At 33.2% G+C, this 23,605-nt stretch overlaps 1 protein-coding gene and 1 long non-coding RNA gene across 2 annotated transcripts; both read left to right on the forward strand.

Annotated features, from left to right (window-relative positions):
- The first annotated feature begins 10,898 nt into the window (after nt 1–10,898).
- On the forward strand, nt 10,899–14,194 carry LOC126621230 (transcription factor MYB58-like). Its single transcript, XM_050289633.1, has 3 exons — nt 10,899–11,160; nt 12,903–13,032; nt 13,167–14,194. Exons 1-3 carry the CDS (start codon nt 11,019–11,021, stop codon nt 13,984–13,986), a joined length of 1,092 nt encoding a protein of 363 aa, XP_050145590.1. The 5' UTR covers nt 10,899–11,018; the 3' UTR covers nt 13,987–14,194.
- A 6,993-nt stretch (nt 14,195–21,187) lies between these two features.
- Nucleotides 21,188–21,698, forward strand: LOC126624782 (uncharacterized). The gene is made up of 3 exons (XR_007624221.1): nt 21,188–21,288; nt 21,375–21,479; nt 21,564–21,698. It is a non-coding gene; the product is annotated as an uncharacterized LOC126624782 (long non-coding RNA).
- The last annotated feature ends 1,907 nt before the right edge of the window (nt 21,699–23,605 follow it).

The following is a 23,605-nucleotide window of genomic DNA, read 5'->3' on the forward strand; positions in this document are numbered from 1 at the left end:
GGTGAAGGAGCCCAAAAATTCAAACTTGATATACAACAATAAAATATAATAAAATAATATCGCATTCAAAGGTTTGTTGGAGGTGATATGTAGCTCCTTCAAACTTGATATACAACAATAAAATATAATAAAATAATATATCATTCAAGGGTTTGTTGGAGGTGATATGTTCTCAAATTTAACTCACTCATATGACGATATAAATTTGTAGTGAGTTTAATACTAAATCGTGACCTATTATTGTTTGTTGTGAATGAATTAACGGTTTATTGTAATAGTTTTGTAAGTATCCTATCATTTGTGAACAAAGAAAATGAAATTTGTCTTGTGTGGGTGTGAGTCTGTAAAGGGAAAAAGGAAATCAGGTTAAATTTGACCCCAAAAGATAATAAAATATGAATGAAAATAAAATATAGTCTGGTATGGTTTTTGAAGATGAAAAAATTTAAGGAAAACTAATGAAAATGGCTTGAAAACTTTGAGTTTTAATGATAAGGACAAAATAAAGGGTAAAGTGAATAGTACTAGATTTGACTTTTTAGTGTAAAAATGTGATTTTTCGTTAAAGTGAACAGTACCGTGGGTTTTTCGATAAAACACCCAAAAATTTAACCCTAAAGTAGTTTTTGAAATAATTATTTTGAGGGCTAAAACTAGTCAAGGGCTACATTTAGCCCTTCGTGACGGGAGATATTCTCACAATCCTTGCCTCATAATCAGTTTTGACTGTGCATGGCATGTGAAGTGGTGGACGAAATGCATCAACAAAAGAAAAAAGAAGTTGAAAAAGTTTAATTAGAGTCATCACGCATGCGGACAAATCTCAACTGTTTATTAATGTGGAAGTGACGTATATAGATCTTAACCGCTCATTAATGTTTACGGATTATGTTTATTTTACTACATCGATAATTAACTGTGATTTAAGTGAAGACGGTGATTACCAAAACCCTAAACAAGATTGCCCAAGAAAACTTTTATTTCTTCTTTCACAATAAAAAGTAAATTTATTATGCCGTACGTATGCTCGAGCCACGAAGCTTCTAAGTTTTGGGCTTCGCGGTAGTTAATGACGACGTTAATTAAGTTGTAGAGATTAGTTGGTTGATAATTTCAAGGCTTGGAACTTAATTACGAGTTAAGTGCGATTAGCTACAGATTGATTGTTCCATTTAATGCATTTTGTTTTAATTTAATGAGTTAGGGGAGAAATTCAAAGAACAGAGCGGGGGAGGGCGTGCAAGTAATGATAACATTGAATGCTACGAAATACCGGTGGATATATATCGGCCTCTTTAATTGAGCATAACTTCCTTTTTGTCCCTTTTACATGAGAAGTTGAATGCCGTTAATTAATAATTATCATGAGTTGCATCAGCTAAAATATAAAATAAAGAGCAGACTCTTTTAAAGTGAGAATTTTTATGAACTCTTTATCATTTTATCGTTTTGGCACAATCTTTTATAATGTTGGTATAAGAATTGTGCTAAAAAGATAAGGTGGCGGAGAGTCTATTGAGAGTCTTAATTTTGAGAGTCTTCTTAGCATTTTTCATGTGTTGCAATAAATATTTTTAAATTTAAAACATAGTTTTTTTAAATTAATATTCAATTTATTTAAAGGAAAATGGTATTGACACTTCAAAAATTTTATTGTGCACTTCTCATAAGTGTATTTTTATTTTTGAATATAAAAAATTTGAAATGCTAATAACAATTTCCTATTTTAGTACATTGTCATTGTTAATTTCACTTTAATTTTGACGGTTTGAGTTAGGTCAACTGATTGGTGCAGTGTGAGTGACTGCCCTATCGAAGTTTGAATCGTTGTACCTAAATTATGATACTTTAAGGTATGAAAAATGTTATTAGCACTTCAAAAATCTCATTCTACACTCATCACAAGTGTATTTTTCTTTCTAATTATAGAAAGTTTGGAGCGTCAAATTAGATTTTTGGAGTGCTAATAACAATTCCCTAAGGTATATATGGTCTTGTGAATTAAAAAACTCTTGAGAGCTAGTTGTTACGTAGGCACTTGTGGAGTTAATTTTGCATGAATTTTGCATTTAGTTACGATATATTTTAAATAGGTGATAGTTTTGGGTAGTTTTAGAAACATTTTAATTTTTAATTTGACAAGTTAAGCATTATTCGAAGCAAGTATTTGGCGTATTGGACTTGGCATTCTACCTGTCAAGGGTTAAATCTGACTAGGTTAGGTTAACTGATAATTGATATATTGTGGTGAGTTCGATACCTATATATGATTAGTTTTGTTGTAACACTGTAAGTCCTCGAAAATATCGTATGGTTTGTCAAAATCAAATACTTAAACTTATTAGCTCTTCATATAGATTGTCAAACTTTGAATGGACATGAAATGTGACAATAAAGAAAGAAACCATACTGTAGTAATGAGCATTGCGTGCATAAAGATAGAAGGTAGACGATTGAATTAAATACTTGAGTTTCGTATTTTTGAGGAAAATATTTATAACCTAAAAGAAAAGAAAAATAAATAAAAAGGAGCGCATTTATCTTGGTCTATGTATTTAGGCGAAGGAAGGTACAAGTATTAAATATGAATTTCAATGCTGCAATTAAATTGTGAAAAATACAATTTCTCAACGAAAACAAAATAATAAAGCAAAAAAAAAAAAGAAAAGAAAAGTGAATGACCAAATTGTAGTTTGTTTATAGAATCGAAATTAGGAATGGAAGGCCTTTGGGTTTGACAACTAATCCAGCCTACAATTTTGGGCTTTTATTGGGCCATCTGGAAAATTTGGGCAACCCGGTGGCTCCAGATTTTGTTGGATTAGGTAATGTACTTGCACCCCAAATTTGGATTAGGTTATGGCTTTTATTGGGCCATCTTCAAATATTTGCTTCTACAGTTTTTCTTTAAATTTTTTTTCTTTTTTTTCTTTTTTATAATTTTTAAAACAAGCGATATTATCTACACTAAGGGAGAGGGGGTAGACTTAGCCTTACAATGAGCTAGCAATATTGTTGGTCAAATTCGCCTTGGCAAGAATCGAACCTAAGATCTTTCACTTACAAGTGAAAAGGTATACCACTAGATCATAGTACTAAGTTGCAATATTAGTTTCTACAGTTAAATTACTCTTAAGTAGGCTAGGAATTGGAGCTATGAGCAGCTTTGGTTGATTAAACGAGCAATTAGTGGTGATGATTTGTGCAATTTGATGACTTGTTGAGGTTTAGTTAAGTGCACTTTAATATAATGATATAGTGGTTTTTATAAATAAAAAAAAGGGTTATGATTGAATATGGTTTTTCAAAACTATTGCTTGGTCATGATTCTGGAAACCCAACTAAAATGAAAGAAAATTCCAACAAGACATCATCATAAAAAAAAATAAGCAAAAAATAATACAGGTGCATAGGTTAACCTACCCAATAAAATAAAATAAAAATGTCCCTTATACACCCACATTTCTTTTAGTAGACACCTTTTGAATGAAATGGTGCAAGTTTTCAGCATGTATCCACCAAAATATCTTTACCTTTTCGTTAGAGACCTGTCGAAATATACTCACTTTTTTAGTATAGATTTACAAACAACTTGTATCGGAATTTAGGGTTTCATCAAGCATAAAACCGTCGTTGAAATTCGTGAAAAATGAAAACAATATGAATACAAAGCTCATGCGAAACCTCCAAACAGTCTATTTCATGTTCTCTATTCGTCAAAAATATGCATTTTTTTATCAATGTATTTGTGCCTTTAGGAGTTAGGGTTTTGTTCTAAATGTGAAATTGAGATATAATCAAGCGACTACTCGAATGCATTAGAGTAGAACTCCCTTTTACATTTTTTTACAAGAAGCGACAGAGATATTTCATGGATAAACAAGAATAGTTACAAAGGTTGTCACGTTGATACATTTCTCCAATGATCAGTACGTTGAACTAGAGATAATTTGCACAAATAAACATTAAAGGATGATCCTCTAAATGGCTACTACAAGGACAAGAACTATCGATGCTAGCACAAGCAAAACCAACACATATCTGCTACAAATACGACATGCATAACAGACCTATACTAGGCCCATGCAATGTCGTCACCAATGAGCAAGACAACACAAAGCCATCACTCGTAAACAAGGCCTTATCATTCGCTAGGTGAGACATCACCTGCTAGACGTCGTACAAGCATGAAGACACTAAACCTACACTAATTAGAGAACGAAACCAGTGATTAAATCATCTAAAAAGGATTCCTAGTCAAAAGCACCTGCAACTTAACCGATTCTAGAGAGATCGACAGCTACAACAAGCCAAGCACGGCATAGTCGTCACAGATCTGTCCAGGTAAGGTGGCGCCACCACAAATTGGTCAAGAAGAGTAACTCCACCATAGAAACGAAGCCATAGGAGGTGGATCCGAGTCACCAACAAGAAAAAAAACCAACCCAACCCGCAAATTTAGCTCCAAATCAAGGGAAAACTTTACGAGGGGGACAATTCGCGCTTCGTGGGAGGCTCCATCAAGCCATAATAAAAAAAATGGTTGCCCACAAAATGGTGGGTGAGAAATAACTGTGTTGGGCAGCAAAGATATAGAGAGAAAATGATAAAATGAGACCAAGGCGACGATGGCACAGACGAGGTGACACACTCCGACCCAAATAGCCATATAGACTACGAGTCAGACTATGTTGGCCAACACCGTGTGACAACAAAGTCATGAATAAGGTAATTACTGTGTGACAATTAAAATTTTTTGGTTCCATTCTACTAAAATCCGGCAGAAGCTCCCCTAAAAATATAACAATACCAAAATTAAGTGAAGATGCAGGTGAAAACATTAAGTTATAGTATTTACTTAAAAATCATGAGTCATAACACATGACTTAAACATATGTTATGGGTTTGATTAATATTTTATAGGAGCATTACCCAAGGCTGAAACATGGTACTGAATACTGATCAGTACAATTTACCTAATTTATAGTTCACAATTTATCAAAAAAGAAGTTCAATGAAGAAGAAAAAATACCTAAAAAGAACGGGGCACTTTAGAGGAAGAAGTGCACATCTGTCTCCGATTCTTTATTTGTTTTTTTGGCAATATATACTGTAGTTTGGCTAAGAAACATATAAACATGTTGTTGGATACATTATTGACGATATCAAAGACAAATCTTTTTTTAAGGTTTTAACTAACCCATTGAAATGATATCATTTGTTTTCTCCAACTTATTCATTCTCGTTTACCCGAAGTGGTTATTTCCATATACCTGCTGTCCAAGTTCAAAGTTTCCCGAAACGACCACTTCTTTAGTTCTTCCCATCAAGGCAAGTATTCTGGTATTTGAGTTTGTGTGCGAAAGGTAATATTCCGCACACAAATTTTTTGATAATTTCTTTGCCTGCATTTCAAACTTCTCCGTTGTCATTTACAATTCATGAGTAAGAGAAAATTAGAGTTTTGGTTCTTGAACTTTGGCCTAATTGAAGTTTTGACTCCTGAACTAATTCTAAAGGACCATTGCTCTACATTGTGACAAGTTCATGAACTAATACTCACAAATTTTTAATTCAAAGACCAAAGCTCCGATTTGACGAAAATTTACCAATGCTCCAATTTGCTCAATAATTTATGAGAAATTACATTATGCCATGGACCATGCTGCCCCATTTGAACTTATATTTTTCAGCATAATGTATTCTTTCGGGTGTACTTGTTCTCATATTCTTTAACATGATTTTTTTTTTTTTTATCATTAGTTTTTTCCCCTTTTTTTTTTCTATGAATCTTCAATGGTGCGCTTTTGTTTGCCAAAAAAAAAAAGGCGATTTGGAAAGATATACAAGTATATATTATACAAAATGTAGCCGAGTAAACATTTAAGGCTACAATACTTAATTAAAACTCATGATGAATAACCCATTGCTTTAAATATATGTCATGGTTTGATAAATATTTGTAGTACCATTACCTAAGGGTAAGGGTCAGACATGGTACTAACCAGTACAAGGTACCTACTTTATGGGTTTGTTTTAGTCAAATGTACCTACTTTATTGTTGTTTTTCGTCAACTCCTACTTTAGGGTTCACAACTTATCAAAAAGAAGTATACCTACTGACTACTGTCCAAGCTCAAAATTTCCCGAAATGATCACAACAGATGTTGGGCGCGAAAGGTAATATATAGTGCAGTTAAGTTATGTTATGTTATGTTATGTTATGAATGTAACGAATTATTGATGTTGTTGATAATATGTCAATGTATCATTTTTATCAACAAAACGTTGTTAAGAACTAAATTAGGCCATGCACCATGCTGCCTCATTTGAACTTATGAAAATATATACTCAAATGTGCGACTTTTTCTTGTAAACATATGTCATAATTAAGGTTGGTTAAATCCACTTGATAACCTTGTCAACAATACATTGAGTAAAAAATATACCAATATGTCAACAGGACATGCCGCCCAACTCAAGAACTGTTCTGGTCACTCCATTTGACAAATAAACGGCATGGATGATATATTAGTCTCCCATTTGGAACTGAACCGACCAAAGTGAATGTGACATTAGAATCATTTTGTAAGAAATCAGTGGCTACCTATAATATTGAACTCTTCTCAAACTAAAACTCTTTAACCAAATAAGAATTTCCAAGCCCTAGTCTATATCACCCTCGTCGTGTTCACAATTGAAAAGCTCACATACGGTTGAAAATGAATACTCAAAACCCATGTACATATATTAAGTGCATGCCAGATGGCTCCTACACTTTTCCCACATCATCTACACGTCATTCAAATGATAATATTATTTTTAGGAATGCTTGCATTTAATTAGTTGCGCGCGCTATATTGTCCGTTTCTTGTGATTAACGTATTTTTATCGTATTAGTTTTATAATCGAAACTGTTCATTTTAAAAATCAACTTTTAAAGATCTTTTCTATAAAATACCAATCAAACTTAAAATCGTTTATGCATATATATAGAAAATAAACAAGTCAATAATGTTGATGTTGGTATCAACTAAAACATATTTATGATGAACTGTCTATTTATTTTATACATATAGAGATGATTAAATGATCTTTGATTCATTATAAAAATGATCTCTAAAATGGTTAAAAAAATAAACGGTTACATTTTTACAAAATTTATAGTGGGAATAAGTTAGTCATAGGGGTGAATAAGGTGGTACACCCATGAATACATTCTTTATTTTGATTTTAATTACTTTCTAGGTTTTGTGGACGATTTGTCTTTTGCTTTCTCCTCTTGGACTTCTACCTGTTTGAAATTAAAAAAAAAAAAGTCTTGGTGGTTAGTAGAACTCTACTAACCAAACAGAAAAGATGTCAATATTAGGTACCAGATGGCCGTAAAAGCCTTATAATGTTAGTTTCCCTAACAAGAGACTTAAAGAGTTAATAATAAATACTAATTTCTTGGATCGTTCTCAAATGGTTAGACTTTGCTAGACTACTCTCACTCAATGTTAGATTGCATGGGGCAGGGTTTTGGCACAAAAAAAATATTTTATTACAAACTGTCAATTTTATATATATCTGTATACTACTAGACTATATTCAGATGCACTAACTCGGGCGGGTGACCTAATCATAAATATACGACAACATTTTGTCACCATGGCGTTTATAGTTGTCATATCCAAACAGAACACTTGCTTCCACTTGCTATTTTGTGTGATAAAACTCGAAAAGATTAACAAATGGGAACATGCCATTTGATCGACAGGAGGCAATTACACAATTATACATATGCATTGATGAGAGAGATTTTCAATGCCCGAAACACAGACACATACGTCATATAGTATTATACAAATAGAGAAACACTTGAAAAAATATGAACCACATATCTTATTTTACATAATATTTTTAGTACTCAATCTCTTATTCACATTCATATAAACTAATAACATTGCTCAAGATTCCTGTGGAGCACAATCCACATTTTATATATATTCTTCAACTGCTTTTGACAAAACCTTTTTTATTTCTAATGTGCTTTTTAGAAGTTTAAACCTCTCTAGATGTTATGAGATAAACGTAATTAAGTACTCTTTTATAAATTGATTAAATGATGATGGATGACTTTATATATATATTTCAAGTTACGGGTAAAATTTGGTGAGTTACAATATAATTAAAGTTGTAGACTTTCATGCATGAGTTCTTTGCTTAATATATATACACACACTACATTTGTAAAAAGCACGAAAAGAAAAGCATGGTATATATACAGAACAAGTCAAACACCAGTGCAAAGTGGGCAGGTCTTATACCTACACTTGAAGTTGAATATCCAATCATGGCGCATGGAACGATCATATATCTTGTATTCTTAATTAACTATTTTAAACAATTAGTTGTGGGAAACGAGCAAACAATAACACGAAAGGGACCAATTCACAATGCATGCATGCATGCTAAAATTGATTTATGCTAGATTCCAAATGTCCAACCCCTGTGCTACATCCTGCCTTCCATATCAGGGATTTTATATTGAAAGATGATAGTAACCTTCGTATTGTTGAGTAGTGTAAAACTATATGTAGTTAATATCTTGCTTTTACTTGGCCATATATTTCTTTTTCTGTAACCAAAGTGTTCCAGTTCATGGAAATGCCGACGAAATCACATTCCATTGCAGTCAAGATAATCTTATATAAATTGAGGGGCTGCTACGATGCATGTGAAGGAAAAAAATTGTGAAACTTGTAACCATGTAAGCTTGTGCGATTACTTAAACTGTTAGAGAAACTGTTAGGCTTTTAGCGTTGTTACAGTAGATCTTTTATGCACCTGATGTAATATATATAAGGAAGCTTTAGCATAGAATGAAAGCATTGAGGTGATCTCAAATTCTCAATACAAGAAGTCTTTTATACTTGTCTCTCTGATTTATCTGATATGTTATCAAGTGGTATTATACCAATCCACTCATGTTATAAGATATGTATCTAATTATTAATAGTATACATAAGTTCATGAAATATTAATCAAGTCATTCATATGCAACATAACACATAAATTAATCACATGACGGCCCAAAATCCTTCCTATATACATCCGACCACTCTAGCTCCAACATCATTTCGCAGTTGCAGCCGTTATGCGCATATATTTAATATCCCAGCAATTTATGACATTTATAATATCTTGATATTCCTCTAGATATCTTTGTTTAGATTAATCAATACATCATTAGTCGCTTATTGATTTAATCGAAATTTCTAATTCTACTTTGTAATTAAAGGTAAAAAGGAATAACAAACCAAAACTTTAAAACCCTAGCCGCATAGCTAGAGGAAAAACCAAAGAGAGCCGTGAGGAACTAAAGATCCCCTAAAAGCTCTCTACAAATAATCTTATTCTAGTCATTCCTATGTTAGATTTGTGTTTCTCCGGCATTTTGCTAGGCTTCTTTTATTGTTTTTGCTAGATATAGCTGATATGGTTTGACTCTCAATGATAGATGTCGTTTTTGTCAGATCTATGGTAGGTTCGTCCTGATTAGCCTGAGTTGTTCTGAATCTTTTTAGAGTGGTCGATGGTGTTGGCCAATTTTACACTGTGAAGGTGGAGAAGACTGTTGATATTGTCGGCTTTAGTGTACGTTTGTAATAGTTATAGAAACTCAAAATAAGAGTGGTTTGTGTTTTGCAATCTTCTTTTTAGCAAATTTTTGTAGTCTCGCTATATGGTATATGTGAGTATGGTGACTCATTATTGCGGGTTTGTACAGCTGCGCTATTTGAGTCTGCTGAATCTACTATTTAATGGTGCTTTGAGATTATTAGGTGATTTGGAGCCGCAATATCCTTCTATGCAGTGTTCAGATAACTATAGCTTTTTTTTATTTATTTTTTATTTTTTATATCACTATAATTGTTTTAGAGTACCTATATTTCATGCATTAGTTTCTGTAAATCTTCTTTCTTTTTTAAATTCTTGCAACCTTGTGATTACTGTTTTGTATTCTCAGATTTTTACTTGCAACATTACGTGATTATTTGTCAAGGAGGGTACAATACTCAAGAGAAACATCCTTCCATATTGGGTGCAGGTCTCATATCATTTCTGTAATTAATTCAACACTTGCTCTAATATTTTAGTTGAATTTATCCAAAAGAAATATAAATACAAGTTGGGGATAAGGTTTTGGAAATATTAGGTTACCAGATATGCTATATATTTAATAGTAATAACTGGAAATGGAAAGATACCCAACACTCGGAAAATACACAAAATAAAAAAAAACCGCACAAGTCTTATTGGTCAGATAAGATAATAATTTGTTCTACCTCAACTGATTGTATTATTTGCCTTGTACAGAGGCAAGAACACCCGCACACAAGTAGATACCTCGCCTCTGTAAAATCTACATCATCGGATTTTTTAAAAAATTTTTAGCATTTAATATGGTATATACAGCAGTATGAACAAATAAAAGGTTGAAATAACCAGATACGAAGAACCCAAAAGTCTTGGACATTTGATAATACTCGTAGCAAATGATGTCACTCTTCTAGTTGAAGTGGATTGGTTTGATTAATTGGAGTAAATTAATATTTAACATTTATATTATCATTGTTTGAGATAACATTCTCATGAGTGAGGGATACTGTTGCAACTTTAGGCTCAAGCATACCAATACAGGAGCAGTGACGAGAAATAAACAATAATTAAATTAGAAAAGATTGTAGATATTTAGTAATCGTCCTGGATATCCTATTTATTACATCGACTGGCCCCACCTTGAGGCATGAACCTTGAGGGCCTTTGCTCTGTAGACATTCCTGCATCTCCGTCACTATCTCTTCCCTATATATATAAAGAGGGTGCTGCATAAATGAATTTCTTATATGTACAAGAAAGAAAAACATCAAAAGAGTGAGGTGATTCTGTTGCCGTGTGTGTAGGAAAAACGCAGGATCAATCTCCATTGCTGTTGGACTGTTGATTGGATCGACTCGGAGAGACGAGAGATGGGGGGAAAGGGAAGATCGCCATGTTGTGATAAGGAGAAAGTGAAGAGGGGTCCTTGGAGCCCTGCTGAGGACTTGAGGCTCATTACTTTCATTCAGAAAAATGGCCATGATAACTGGAGGGCTCTCCCTAAGCGAGCAGGTATAATAATCTCTCTCTCTCTCTCTCCCCTATGGTGACATGGTGATTTTCATATATTTGGCATGCAAGAGAAACTCAAATGGTGTTCAAGGACATAAGTTTACAAATTCTTCATCAAATTTCCCAAAAAAAGGGGACATCTATCGTTTATTTAGACGAAGTATTTTTTTTTTTCTCGGCTACAATATTTTGGATCAATCATGGAACATCCCTTTTAGAAGAATGATCCTTCAAACTTTATTATGTTTTTTGTTACAACTTGAGATGCCATTGCCTTCATTTTCCTCTTTTTGGTAAATAACTTCAACTTTCTTTCAATGCATTGCATTCTTGACTCTTGCTTTCTTTTTGGCGGGGTTTTTACATGGAAGAAGGCCGTAACAAGTTTAAATGATAGAGTCTTACTTTACGCACGAAAGTGTAAATTGATACCCTCTTTAACAAGTCCTTCTAAATATTGTTGGATTTTTTTTCTTCTCCGGGGTTATTTGTGAAATAAAGCCAATTACAAGTTTTAATGATATACTGTTTTACACGCAAAAGTTAAAGTCCTCCCAAATGTTGATTTAAAAAAAAAAAAAATTAGAGTAATGTCAAGTAGACCAAATTTGCAAACTAGATAATGTGTCACCAATAAGAAATAAGTATGTTAATCAATAGTTAAATAATAATCCAACCGTTAAAAACCATGTCATATAACTTACAAAATTTGATATCCGTAACATTATTTTTTTAATGAATCCAAATGTTAAATTAAAAAAATTTAGTTTCCTTTACTTCAATTGGAATCTGTTTTATATTCCTGTATTGGCATGAAATTTGGCTTCCATTGTTTAGACAGTGTGTTGACAAGAATTTTGTCAACTAGCTACCATAAACAATAAAAAGCAAGGCAAGTTTGAAACGTTTTTAATTTGTTTTAAATTTTTTATTCAACCTCTGAAAATTACTTTTTGGAAGGCTTAACACTAATGATTGCCACCATTTTAATACCTAATCCTTGTTACTGTTTATCTGCCTAACTAACTGTGATGATCATGGTGTGCATCCTTGTATGAAACTATCACAAGCATTGCAAACCAATACTTGCTTTTCTGAAACATGTATATCCTGTTAGAATGTGTCAAATTTTCATGAACTTCATATCCCTAACCTTATATACTTATGAACAAATTATGAAAATCCGTTCTCCATAAATGAGCAAAATGTTATTGACTAAGTTTTATAATTTAATGTTGATTTTTATTAATAAGACTACGTGTTTGTGTTACAATTAAAAACAAAATTTTCTCGTATTTTTGTAGTATGGCTGTATGAACACACGAGAACCTTGCTTTTGTCTATCTTTGCCTTCATCATATTTTGCTAGACTAGAGTGTGGAATGTTGGTACAAGTTTGAAGAGTGCATGATAGGGGAGAGGTTTCCTAACTTTTTATAATTTGATGTGACCAGTGACTATATATTTATGGTTGGAAAATCTTACCAAATTACCACTAGAAAGACCATTATTTATTTATTTATTATTATTATATTATTATTTGTGTTTACATGGTTGGGAATTGAGAACAAGTGTGTGAGCGTATCAGTCACATCAAATTTCCTTAAAGTCTTTGCATGGCTACCAGATGAAATGTCCCTTTCTCCTCTTTTTATTTCCCACCAACATTTTGTTTGGATAAATTAACATGAACATTGTTTCAGAATATATGCCAATAATATTATTATTAATTTGTCTTGAAGGTTTGCTGAGATGTGGTAAAAGTTGCCGTTTGAGATGGATTAATTACCTTAGGCCTGATGTGAAGCGAGGGAACTTCACTATTGAGGAAGAGGAGTCCATAATCAGGCTACATGAAGCCTTGGGAAACAAGTAATTTCAACATAAATCTCAACTAATATAATTAGTGAATTATTAAGCTATATATTATTACTAACGTATTCTTGGGCTCTTAATATTGAAGATGTCTCAAGTTCGAATCCCCTAATTACCAAAATCTTGTGCAGGTGGTCAAAAATTGCAGCACATTTTCCGGGAAGAACGGACAATGAGATTAAGAATGTGTGGAACACTCATCTAAAGAAAAGATTGAAACGCCAAAATTTACCATGCTCTTCCTCGTCATCTTCTTCTACTACTACTACATTATTGTCTGGTGGAAAACCAAGTGTAGGAGGAGGGGAAGAACTAATTGAGCATCAATCTGCTGAAGAAACTAGCATGGCCACCCACAACAAACCTCATGAGCCATGCAGTTTGACAATTCAAGAAAACCCTAATCATCATGATTCTCCAATGGAATTAACAAATGATCCCAAGGAGTTGACAGGGTTGACCACTTCTTCTTCTAATGTTTCTTCTAATGAATCCAATGGCTCAAGTAGTTCCAGCCAAGTTGTTGGTATGTCAAGGCCAGGTGCAGAAGAGCAGCAAATGGATGATTCAAACTACTTTTCAGGAATTTTTGATTTTCCATTTGAGTCTGACTCTTATTTTTGGGACATGTTTAATGACTTTGAGCCACTCCAGTCAAATTTAGTCCAAGTACTTCATGAGGCTGATGAGGCTAATTGCCAGAGATCGGGCTTGGGACAAGTGGAAAATGGGAAGTGGCTTAGTTACTTGGAAAGTGAACTTGGACTTGAAGTAACACCAACAGAGAGTGAGAAAAATAACCAGGAGATTTTACCAAAGTATGCAACTGAACAACCAATCTTCCCAGAGGCCTTTGACAAAATGCCAAACCCTACAGAAGCTGACGAGAGCATGGATTACTTTAATTCAAACGTGGCCTTCGCCACACAACAATTCCTCCATTCAAATTAGTGAGATTAATTTCGATACTTATTAGCTGAGTCATCCTAACTACAGTTTTAAATTTACAAATAGGGTCTTGCTTATGTTATGATGGAATCTTTGATGTAATTTTTCAGAGTTTATGTCAAAACACAATGTAGGTTGAACAATTAAACATCATCAGTATAGTCCTATATGAAAAAAGAATTCGCCTGGTTATTATAATCTTTTTCAGTAATATGTACGTGAATGTTATTTTTATTTGTTACGTGTACATGATCTAAGAAGAAAGTTATACATATATAGAAGTGCAAACAAAAATTCTTTCTCCTTTCATGTGATGATGGTCAAATATGTTTAAGTAGTTGGGTGAGATAGCCCCCACTTAGAGAAATTATATAGAAAATATAGTAATCCCAAAGTGAAATCTATGTTTGACAATTGAAGTAGCAATTCACACGTCCTGGTATATCAAGGCAATTCGACCACTTTGGTTTTGAGTAAAAAAGCACCACCTAAGGTGGGTAGGTAGCAAGTAATATTAGATATATAGAAGAAAAATAAAAATGGAGTGAAAAGGTATATGGTAAAGACATGCAACCAATCATCCAAATTGAGTCTATAAGATATAGAAGAGAATAAGAATCAAGAAACTTCAACCTTAATCAAGTTGGACAGAATGTGTGGTCTCTTTTTACATTGAAGTTCAAATTTTTTCTCTATAATTTAAATAAATTTAGTACAAATTATCCTATTAATTAAGAAACTTACTTTAGAGTGCAATTATGTTTTGTTTTCCATTTTATTGGACAGCCAAGTATCACACACATGCATAAGAAATAGATGTTGCATTTTACCTTTACATTAAAAGCTACTTTGGCTCAATGAACAAGTACATTCTTATACAATAATGCTATGAGAATATAATTTTGAGCAATTTCTTGTTATGTGATAGTGTTGAGTATGAAAGTCCAATATTATTAGAATTTGGTATGTGTTTAAAACGTGAAAAGAATATATATTATCAGTAACTAGCAATCCTGCTTATGCACTATGGTGAGAGTTCGACCCCATCAATCCCCCTCCCCTCAAATAATTAACAATTTGAACCATTAACACTATCATTTGTCGAAAATAAAAAGTAACTAGCACAATTAACATTTAACACTTTTGCCAATCAACATTATCACATGTGACATATGTACAGTCTAGTACAAAGTTTTTTCTCAACATTCCAACAGTCCTTCTATATTTCTTCTTGGTATTTCAGCCACTCCGGGAGCCAAATTACACGTGATCACTTAACCTAAAATTGACCCAGAAATCAACTTTGACGGCACCAAGCGTTGAGTATAGAGATAAATTTTCGTAATTTTAATAATTAGCAGCTGTTATAATTCTTTATATATTGTCTTTTCCTATAGATTGTCAAGTGGATAAAGTCCTAGAGGATTTGGTAAGCTTGAGAACACACTTGTAGATATTTAACTAATCACACTTCAATCAACCAGTATTTTTCTAACTCATGATTAATTATCTTAGTGGGTAGGTGATAATTTCACTTACTCTCCCATTAGCTCGACATTGTTTCTTCATTTCCCCAACTCCTCGAAGGAATTTAGGGCAAATACAAGTAGGAAATATAGTCAAAGTCGATGATTCAATTGGTAGCTACTGACTCAATAAACGAAAAAAGAATGTAAAATATGATAGAAAAACCACACTAAAATCTGTTCACATACAAATTAACTAGATAAATTCGTTCTGATTTTCTATGTAATTATATTTTCATAATATTGCAGTTGGCGAAGATTTGTTTTTTCTGAGCTCATAGTTAAGCAGATCGTCACCTTTTGCTGCTTGTCATCTTTTGAAAATCCATGCACATTTGTCCAGGAAATTAAAGAGTGATATAAAATTAAGAAGTGAAAGGTGTCATCATTAAAAAGGTACACTTCATTGATTTGAGCAATATATATAATCTTCAACTCATCGGGCTTCAAAGGGAAAAGAAAAAGGAATTGAATTCAGAAAAAGCTAGGGGAATCTGACTGAGTTATACAACTGTTCGAGGAAAACTACTTTTTTTTTTTTGACAAGCAATGATATATTAGTATTTTATTAATCATCTCAAAACAATACATAGATGGCAATTGGGTACAATACTTCAGCGATCAAGATAATGATCTAAAGGTGAATTTGCTCAAGCAAAACAACAATGGTAAACACCTAGACGGTTACCACATGTACTAGACTTCACACGCCACCATATAAAGCTGTCACATAACGATAAACCTAACAAATTGTATCAACAATTGCAAAGGGTCACTATCGTATAGCGAGGCTATGTAAAGTCATCCCGTAAGTGAACCACTTAAAGTCATCGTTGATAGACGAGACTACATAACACATGGCTCAATGCGAAAAAAATATCCAGTCAAAGTTGCAGTGCGACCATAACACTCGCTAGGTGAGAACAACAAGACTAAACTAAACTAAACCAAACTAACTTAAAAAAAGCTAAACCAAATTAAACAAAACTACTTCGAGAAAGAAACCATTTCCGATGAAAGGTTAGACAATTATGAGAAAAGGCCAATACACAGAATTGGACAATCCCATCAACAAGTCAAAAAGAAGGCAACAAAGCTGCACGATGAGACATCAGGGACGTAGATTCCAGATTTGGAAAACAGAAAGCGGCAAGACCGCCAAAACAACCGGCCCATAAGGTGCAAAGCTAGATAAGCCACCTAAGTTTGTGCACCCCAACAATAGCACAACCCAAGTGGTGCAACAACAGATGGGTGCAAAAGGCAGCGCATCCACAGAACTAGACGATGAGAGTTTCACACATCACCGGAAAAGTATGACGGAAGTGGCTCCAATCCAAACCCAAAACCCGAATTGAACCTAACACTACTACAATATTAGCTTTAGGTGTCGGATGATGATGACGGTTTAATAAGCCATTATGTTGGATAAAAGATATCCGACACATCATTTAATTAATGTCGGATAACAATAAAATCATGTCGGTTATATCCGCCAGCATTTTTGAATTTTTTTTTTATAATATTTTTAACATATTCCGGCGGTTTTTAGTTAATGGTGGCGTTTATAACTGACATAAATTGACTATTTATTCTTTTAGTATTCTGGCGGTTATAACCGACAGAAATTGACTATTTTATTATTTTAGTATTTTGGCGGTTGTTATTTTAGTATTTTGGCGATTATAACCTACAGAAATTGACTATTTTATTATTTTAAAGGGTAAAAGACTGTTTACTACCCTCATGTTTCGTGGTTTTTAACATTTAGTACATCAAGTTTTTTTCGTCTTAGATTCATACCTAAAGTGTAAATTTTGGGACAGTTTCATACATCCGTTAATCAAATTGTTAAGTTTTCCGTTAACTGTGACGTGGCGCACTGACTAGGCGCCACGTGTCATCCATGTTTTTTTTTTCTTTTTTCTTTCTTTTCTTTTCTTCTTCCTTCTTCTTCTTCTTCTTCCTCCGACAGCAACTTTCTTTTTTTTTTCTTCCTCCTCCTTCTTCCTTCCTTCCTCCTTCCTTCCCTTTCTTCCCCTTCTTCCTTCTTCTTCCTTCTTCTTCCTTTGAATCTAGGGAAGCTTCTTCTTCTTCTTCTTCTTCTTCTTCTTCCTCCGAATCTGCCCACATTCAGTTTTTTTTTTCTTCCTCCTTCTCCTTCTTCCTTCCCCTTCTTCTCCTTCTTCCTTTCCCTTCTTCGTTCTTCTTCTTCTTCCTCCGAATCTGGGGGAAGATGAATTTTTTTTTTTTGAGGAAGAAGAAGAAGAAGGAGGAAGGAAAGATGAGGAAGAAGGGGAAGGAAGAAGGAGGAAGAAAAAAAAAAGTTGCAGTCGGAGGAAGAAGAAGAAAGAAAAAAAAAAAAAAAAAACTTCCCCAGATTTCGGAGGAAGAATAAGAAGAAGGGGAAGGAAGAAGGAGGAAGAAGAAGGAGGAAGAAGAAGAAAGAAAAAAAAAAACAAACTTCCCCAGATTTCGGAGGAAGAAAAAGAAGAAGGAGAAGGAAGAAGGAAGAAGGGGAAGGAAGAAGGAGGAAGGAAGAAGGAGAAAGAGGAAGAAAAAAAAAGTTGCGGTCTGAGGAAGAAGAAGAAGAAGAAGAAGGAAGAAGAAAAGAAAAGAAAGAAAGAAAAAAAAAACGTGGATGACACGTGGCGCCCAGTCAGTGCGCCACGTCACAGTTAACGGGAGACTTAACAGTTTGACTAACAGATGTATGAGACTGTCCCAAAATTTACACTTTAGGTATGAATCTGAGACGAAAAAAACTTGATGTACTAAATGTTGAAAACCACAAAATATGAGGGTAGTAAACAGTCTTTTACCCTATTTTAAAATGTTATATTGATTATAAATAAATAAACACATGGTTTAAATATTTTAACAAACACTTAAGAGTTAATGTTATATTTCCATTAAGTATAAATATTTTAAATTAAAGATCGAATTCATTCATTGCATTCTTATAGGGTCGAGGAGTGTAGTTGTAAAAAATCATCAAAATTAGAGCTAAAATAACCGTTGAATTGTGATTTTTAGTTTATAACCATAAAAAACTTTTGTTTCGTTACCTAATCTCTGAATTTTGTTTTTTTTCGATTTTTTACGTATGCGATCTCGAAGTGTGTACAAACAAGTTTGATGGTTGGATCGTTAAAAAACATTTCGTATAATGCATATCGCATCAAAACGGTAGATTAAACAAACACTTAGAGTTAATGTTATACTTCCCCATCAAGTACAGATTTTGTATCTACTAGTGTAAATATTTTAAATTGAAAATCGAATTCATTCAATGCATTTTTATAGGGTCGAGGAGTGTAGCTGTAAAAAATCATTAAAATTGGAGCTAAAGTAACCGTTAAATTGTGATTTTTCATTTATAACCGTCGAAAACTTTTGTTCTGTTACCTAATCTCTTAATGTTTATTTTTTGTGATTTTTTATGTATGCGATCTCGGAGTGTACAAACAAGTTTGACAATCAGATCATTGAAAAAAGTTTCATAGAATGTGTATCGTGTCAAAACAGTAGATTAAATAAACACTTAAGAGTTAATGTTATACTTCAATTAAGTATAAAATAAGATTTTGTGGTATCCACTAGTGTAAATATTTTAAATTGAAGATCAAATTTATTCATTAATCTTATAGGGTCGGGGAGTGTAGCTGTAAAAAATCATTAAAATCGGAGCTAAAATAACCATTAAATTGTGATTTTTCATTTATAACCGTCGAAAACTTTTATCCCGTTACGTAATCTATGAATGTTTGTTTTTTATGATTTTTTACGTATGTAATCTCGGAGTATGGACAAATAAGTTTGACGGTTGGATCGTTGAAAAACGTTTCGTAGAATGCGTATCGCATCGAAACGGTAGATTAAACAAACACTTAGAGTTAATGTTATACTTCCCCATCAAGTATAAAATAAGATTTTGTGGTATCCATTAGTGTAAATATTTTAAATTGAAGATTGAATTTGTTCAATGCATTCTTATAGGATTGAGGAGTGTAGCTGTAAAAAATCATCAAAATCGGAGCTAAAGCAACCGTTAAATTGTGATTTTTCGTTTATAACTGTTGAAAACTTTTGTTCTGTTACCTAATCTCTTAATGTTTGTTTTTTGTGATTTTTTACGTATGTGATCTCGGAGTGTGTACAAATAAGTTTGACGGTTAGATCATTGAAAAAAGTTTCATAGAATGTGTATCGCGTCAAAATAATAGATTAAATAAACACTTAAGAGTTAATGTTATACTTCCATTAAGTATAAAATAAGATTTTATGGTATCCACTAGTGTAAATATTTTAAATTGAAGATCAAATTTATTCATTACATCTTATAGGGTCGGGGAGTGTAGCTATAAAAAATCATTAAAATCGGAGCTAAAATAACTGTTAAATTGTGATTTTTCGTTTATAACCATCGAAAACTTTTGTTTCGTTACGTAATCTATAAATGTTTGTTTTTTACGATTTTTTACGTATGCAATATCGGAGTGTGTACAAATAAGTTTGATGGTTGGATCGTTGAAAAAAGTTTCGTAGAATGCATATCGCGTCAGAACGCTATATTAAACAAACACTTAGAGTTAATATTATACTTCCATTAAGTATAAAATAAGTTTTTAGTGTAAATATTTTAAATTGAAGATCGAATTCGTTCATTGCATTCTTATAGGGACGAGGAGTATAGTTGTAAAAAAATCATCAAAGCCGGAGCTAAAATAACCCTTAAATTGTGATTTTTCGTTTATAACTATCGAAAACTTTTGGTCAGTTACCTAATCTTTGAATGTTTTTTTTTTTTGCGATTTTTTACGTATGCGATCTTGTAGTATCTACAAACAAGTTTGATGGTTAGATCATAGAAACTAGTTTCGTAGAATGCATATCTTCGTTAAATTTGCCTAAATTTTGAAGTGTGAAAAGTAATTTGTGCTAAATTTTTATTTATATTTTTCAAGTATTGATTAGACAATATTTAGTTTGTGTGATGACATTTTCATTGTACAATTCTCTTTTTATTTCTTTATCGCATATTTTACATGGGTTATTATCTATTAAACCAAAAGTATAAAAATTATCTATTAAACCAAACAATTATTTATTTAATTTTTAAAAACGTATTCTATTTAAATACATATTATTTATTTATTAAACCAAACAATTATTATTTTATTTTTTTAAATTGTAACAAAATTTTGGGGGAATTTAAAAATTTTGGAGGGAATTTTGGGGGGATTTTTGCCGCCATTTTTTTTTCTGTTGGTTATAACCGACAGTAATGAAAATTTTATGTTGGTTTTTATTTAAAAAAAAAATGTTTTTGTCGGTTTTAACCTATAATAATGAAAATTTTCCAAAATAAAACCCCTCCATCTCTTCCTTGTGCCGATGCTTCTCCCTTCCCTCTTTTATCCTCTCCTCATTTCCTTCTCATTTTCTTCTCCCCTTCTCCTTTTCGCTTCAATCACCATGGATGAACAAGGCAGAAGCTATGCAAGCCCTTGAGCACAGAGACAAGCAAAGCATTGTAAGTCATTCCACATGCTTCCGCATATGATTTAATTTATGTTTTTGTTGGATATGTATAATTCATATTTTGAAAGATATCAATAAAGGCTCCATCTTATTGGGATTTCATAGATATTTAGGGATTTATTCGAGTAGTCCAAAATTATTTTCTCAGTCAGTAATCGTGTTTTTTTTTTTCATGCTTATTAACTTGTTACCTTAATCCTTTTACCAGGAAGCAAAAGATCCAGTTGACTCTGATGTAAGCATACAAAACTAACACCTGAGAGTTTATCAGCTTTGTCATCTTTTTCTGCGGTCCTTAACAGCTTTGCCGTGTTTTTTCAGGCCGAGGAAGAGGATGATGCCGACACAGATGATGCGGAAGATGACTCTGATGCGGAATCTAAACCGGACTCAACTGAAGAGAGTGCCGAGGAGCCTGAGAAACATGTAGGCTTCTTTCCTTTTGCGGTTAGTCAACTAATACTACTAATCTATCTACTGATCTTTGCACCTTGTGCTTTGTATTTTCAGGATGAACTGTAGGAAGGGAAGCATCTAGAGAAGTTTCGGCAGAGTGCGCCATTTTTTCTCCTTATTTTTTAGCTGTAGAAGTGTTAAGAGGGAAGATATACTGCTAAATGTTGAATGTTGCTGATGTCTTAATCTCTTTTGAGTATCCTCTATCTTGAAGAATTGAAGAATATGATGTCTTAATCTCTCATTAGCTCAATCTGGTTTGCTCATTAGCTGCAGAATCTGGTTCAAACATGTTGGGTCATTTCGAGCATAAGGGGAGAAGAATGCTCAACGAGAATGAGAAGGAGAAGGGAGAATGCTCTCATGTCCTTTTTATATATATTTTTTATTAATATATTTGCTGTCGGTTTTATCCGACAGAGAATGCTCTTACTTATTATTAATATATTCTCTGTCAGTTATAGCCGACACAAGTTTTGTCGGTTTTATATATTTTCTGTCGATTTTATCCGACAGAGAATACTTTTATTTATTCATTATTAATTTATTTTTTATCGGTTATATCCGACACAATTTCTGTTGGTTTGAGAATATTTTCTGTTGAAAAATTCATTTCCTGACGCTGGCAATTCTGTTGCTTATTATATTTGCCACTGCATCAATTTTTTGTCAGATTTTGCTTAATATCCGACAATAATGCACGTTTCTTGTTGATTATCATAGCAACACTAATAAATGGTTTTATAGTAGTGCAAATAGAAAAGAAGCCCTTGAGAATGGCATAACCCGGATCTGGGAAGGAGACCCGAAGTCATGGGACAACCATGCACAAAAAGGTTGGGGAGAAGAAAATAGGGATGGAGGAAGCTAATAGAGGGTAGAGGGATGCGCGGGGGAAGGGGGCAGCACAAGGATAGGGGAGGGAGTGAAACGGGAAAAAAAAGAGGTGGAGGGGTTAGCAGAGGTTAAGGAGGGGAGGGAGGGAAAGAGAGAGACTAGGAGGAGGGTGAGGAGTGGCTACCGCCGACCCTAAGACGGAGGAAGGAGCCGGTGGCTGAGATTGTAGAACTAAGGTTTGGTTTTGGGAGGGAGAGTCGGGTATAGAGAGAAATATACATACAAGATTGTCAATCCATTCATGCGGGATTGTAAACAATTTGTAAGAATTTTGGGATATAGCTAAAATATCTCAAGTTATGGCAAATTAAATATGAAACGAAAAGCATGAAATAATCAAAGTTTATTTTTATTTTGACCAACGTGATAGAATGTTTCATTACCAAAAATAAAAAGTAACATGTGCCTCCACTGATCAATTTCTTAACGTACAAATCACAAAAAAATTTAAACCCCTACATGAAACCACAAAAAACTACTTGAACAAAGAGTGTTCCATAATTCGACACAAAAAACGATAGACATGACAAGCCTTAGCACCGAGACACTCACATAAAACTACCACAAAAAAGCAAGGCCATCACAGATTGTCAAGGCAACACAAACCCGCTCTAGGCGGTACAAACACAAAACATAAAAAAAAACTAAAAAACTAAGCTAACGCTGATGACGTGCTTGCGGAGAAGATGTGGGTACAAAGATGGCAGGAGGTGGGGATAACTGGGGAACGTGGGTCGCCAGTTTTAGCAAGGACAATATTAAGCGATCGAATGAAAGTGAGAAATTAAGGAGCCAATAATCAAGTTAAGTCTACTAATTTGGGAAAGCTGATAAAAAGGGAAGTGATAAATTCAGGAGCCAATATTACGTGATCGAATGAAACAACATTAGAAGTTTATCTTTACGAAATGATTTATGCATTTCTTACCACGTACACACCCTTATTTTAGTCGTGAGATTGAATAAATTAAAAGACAATCAATGATTATAATTAAAAGTGTGCAAAAGGTCAAGTGAATTTTTTTTTGTAAAGATCACTTCCCTGTTTTTTATTGTTAGTGTTTTTATGCATTCGCTATTCATTCTTGCAACAATTCCGAATGGTTCATGCATGATGGTATTGGATGAATAGCAGATCCTATAAATTTATAATAGAATTCCGTCAAAATTCATAGAGAATTCTCTGTTAAAATTTTTCG

This window comes from Malus sylvestris, chromosome 5, assembly GCF_916048215.2.
Source record: "Malus sylvestris chromosome 5, drMalSylv7.2, whole genome shotgun sequence".
NCBI classification, from domain to species: Eukaryota; Viridiplantae; Streptophyta; class Magnoliopsida; order Rosales; family Rosaceae; genus Malus; species Malus sylvestris.

Excerpts from the sequence above, each read along its gene's own strand:
- LOC126621230 (XM_050289633.1), top strand. The coding sequence starts at position 11,019 with ATGGGGGGAAAGGGAAGATCGCCATGTTGTGATAAGGAGAAAGTGAAG. Across the intron at positions 11,161-12,902 it reads GGCTCTCCCTAAGCGAGCAG|GTTTGCTGAGATGTGGTAAA; the intron begins GTATAATAATCT and ends TTTGTCTTGAAG. Across the intron at positions 13,033-13,166 it reads CATGAAGCCTTGGGAAACAA|GTGGTCAAAAATTGCAGCAC; the intron begins GTAATTTCAACA and ends AATCTTGTGCAG.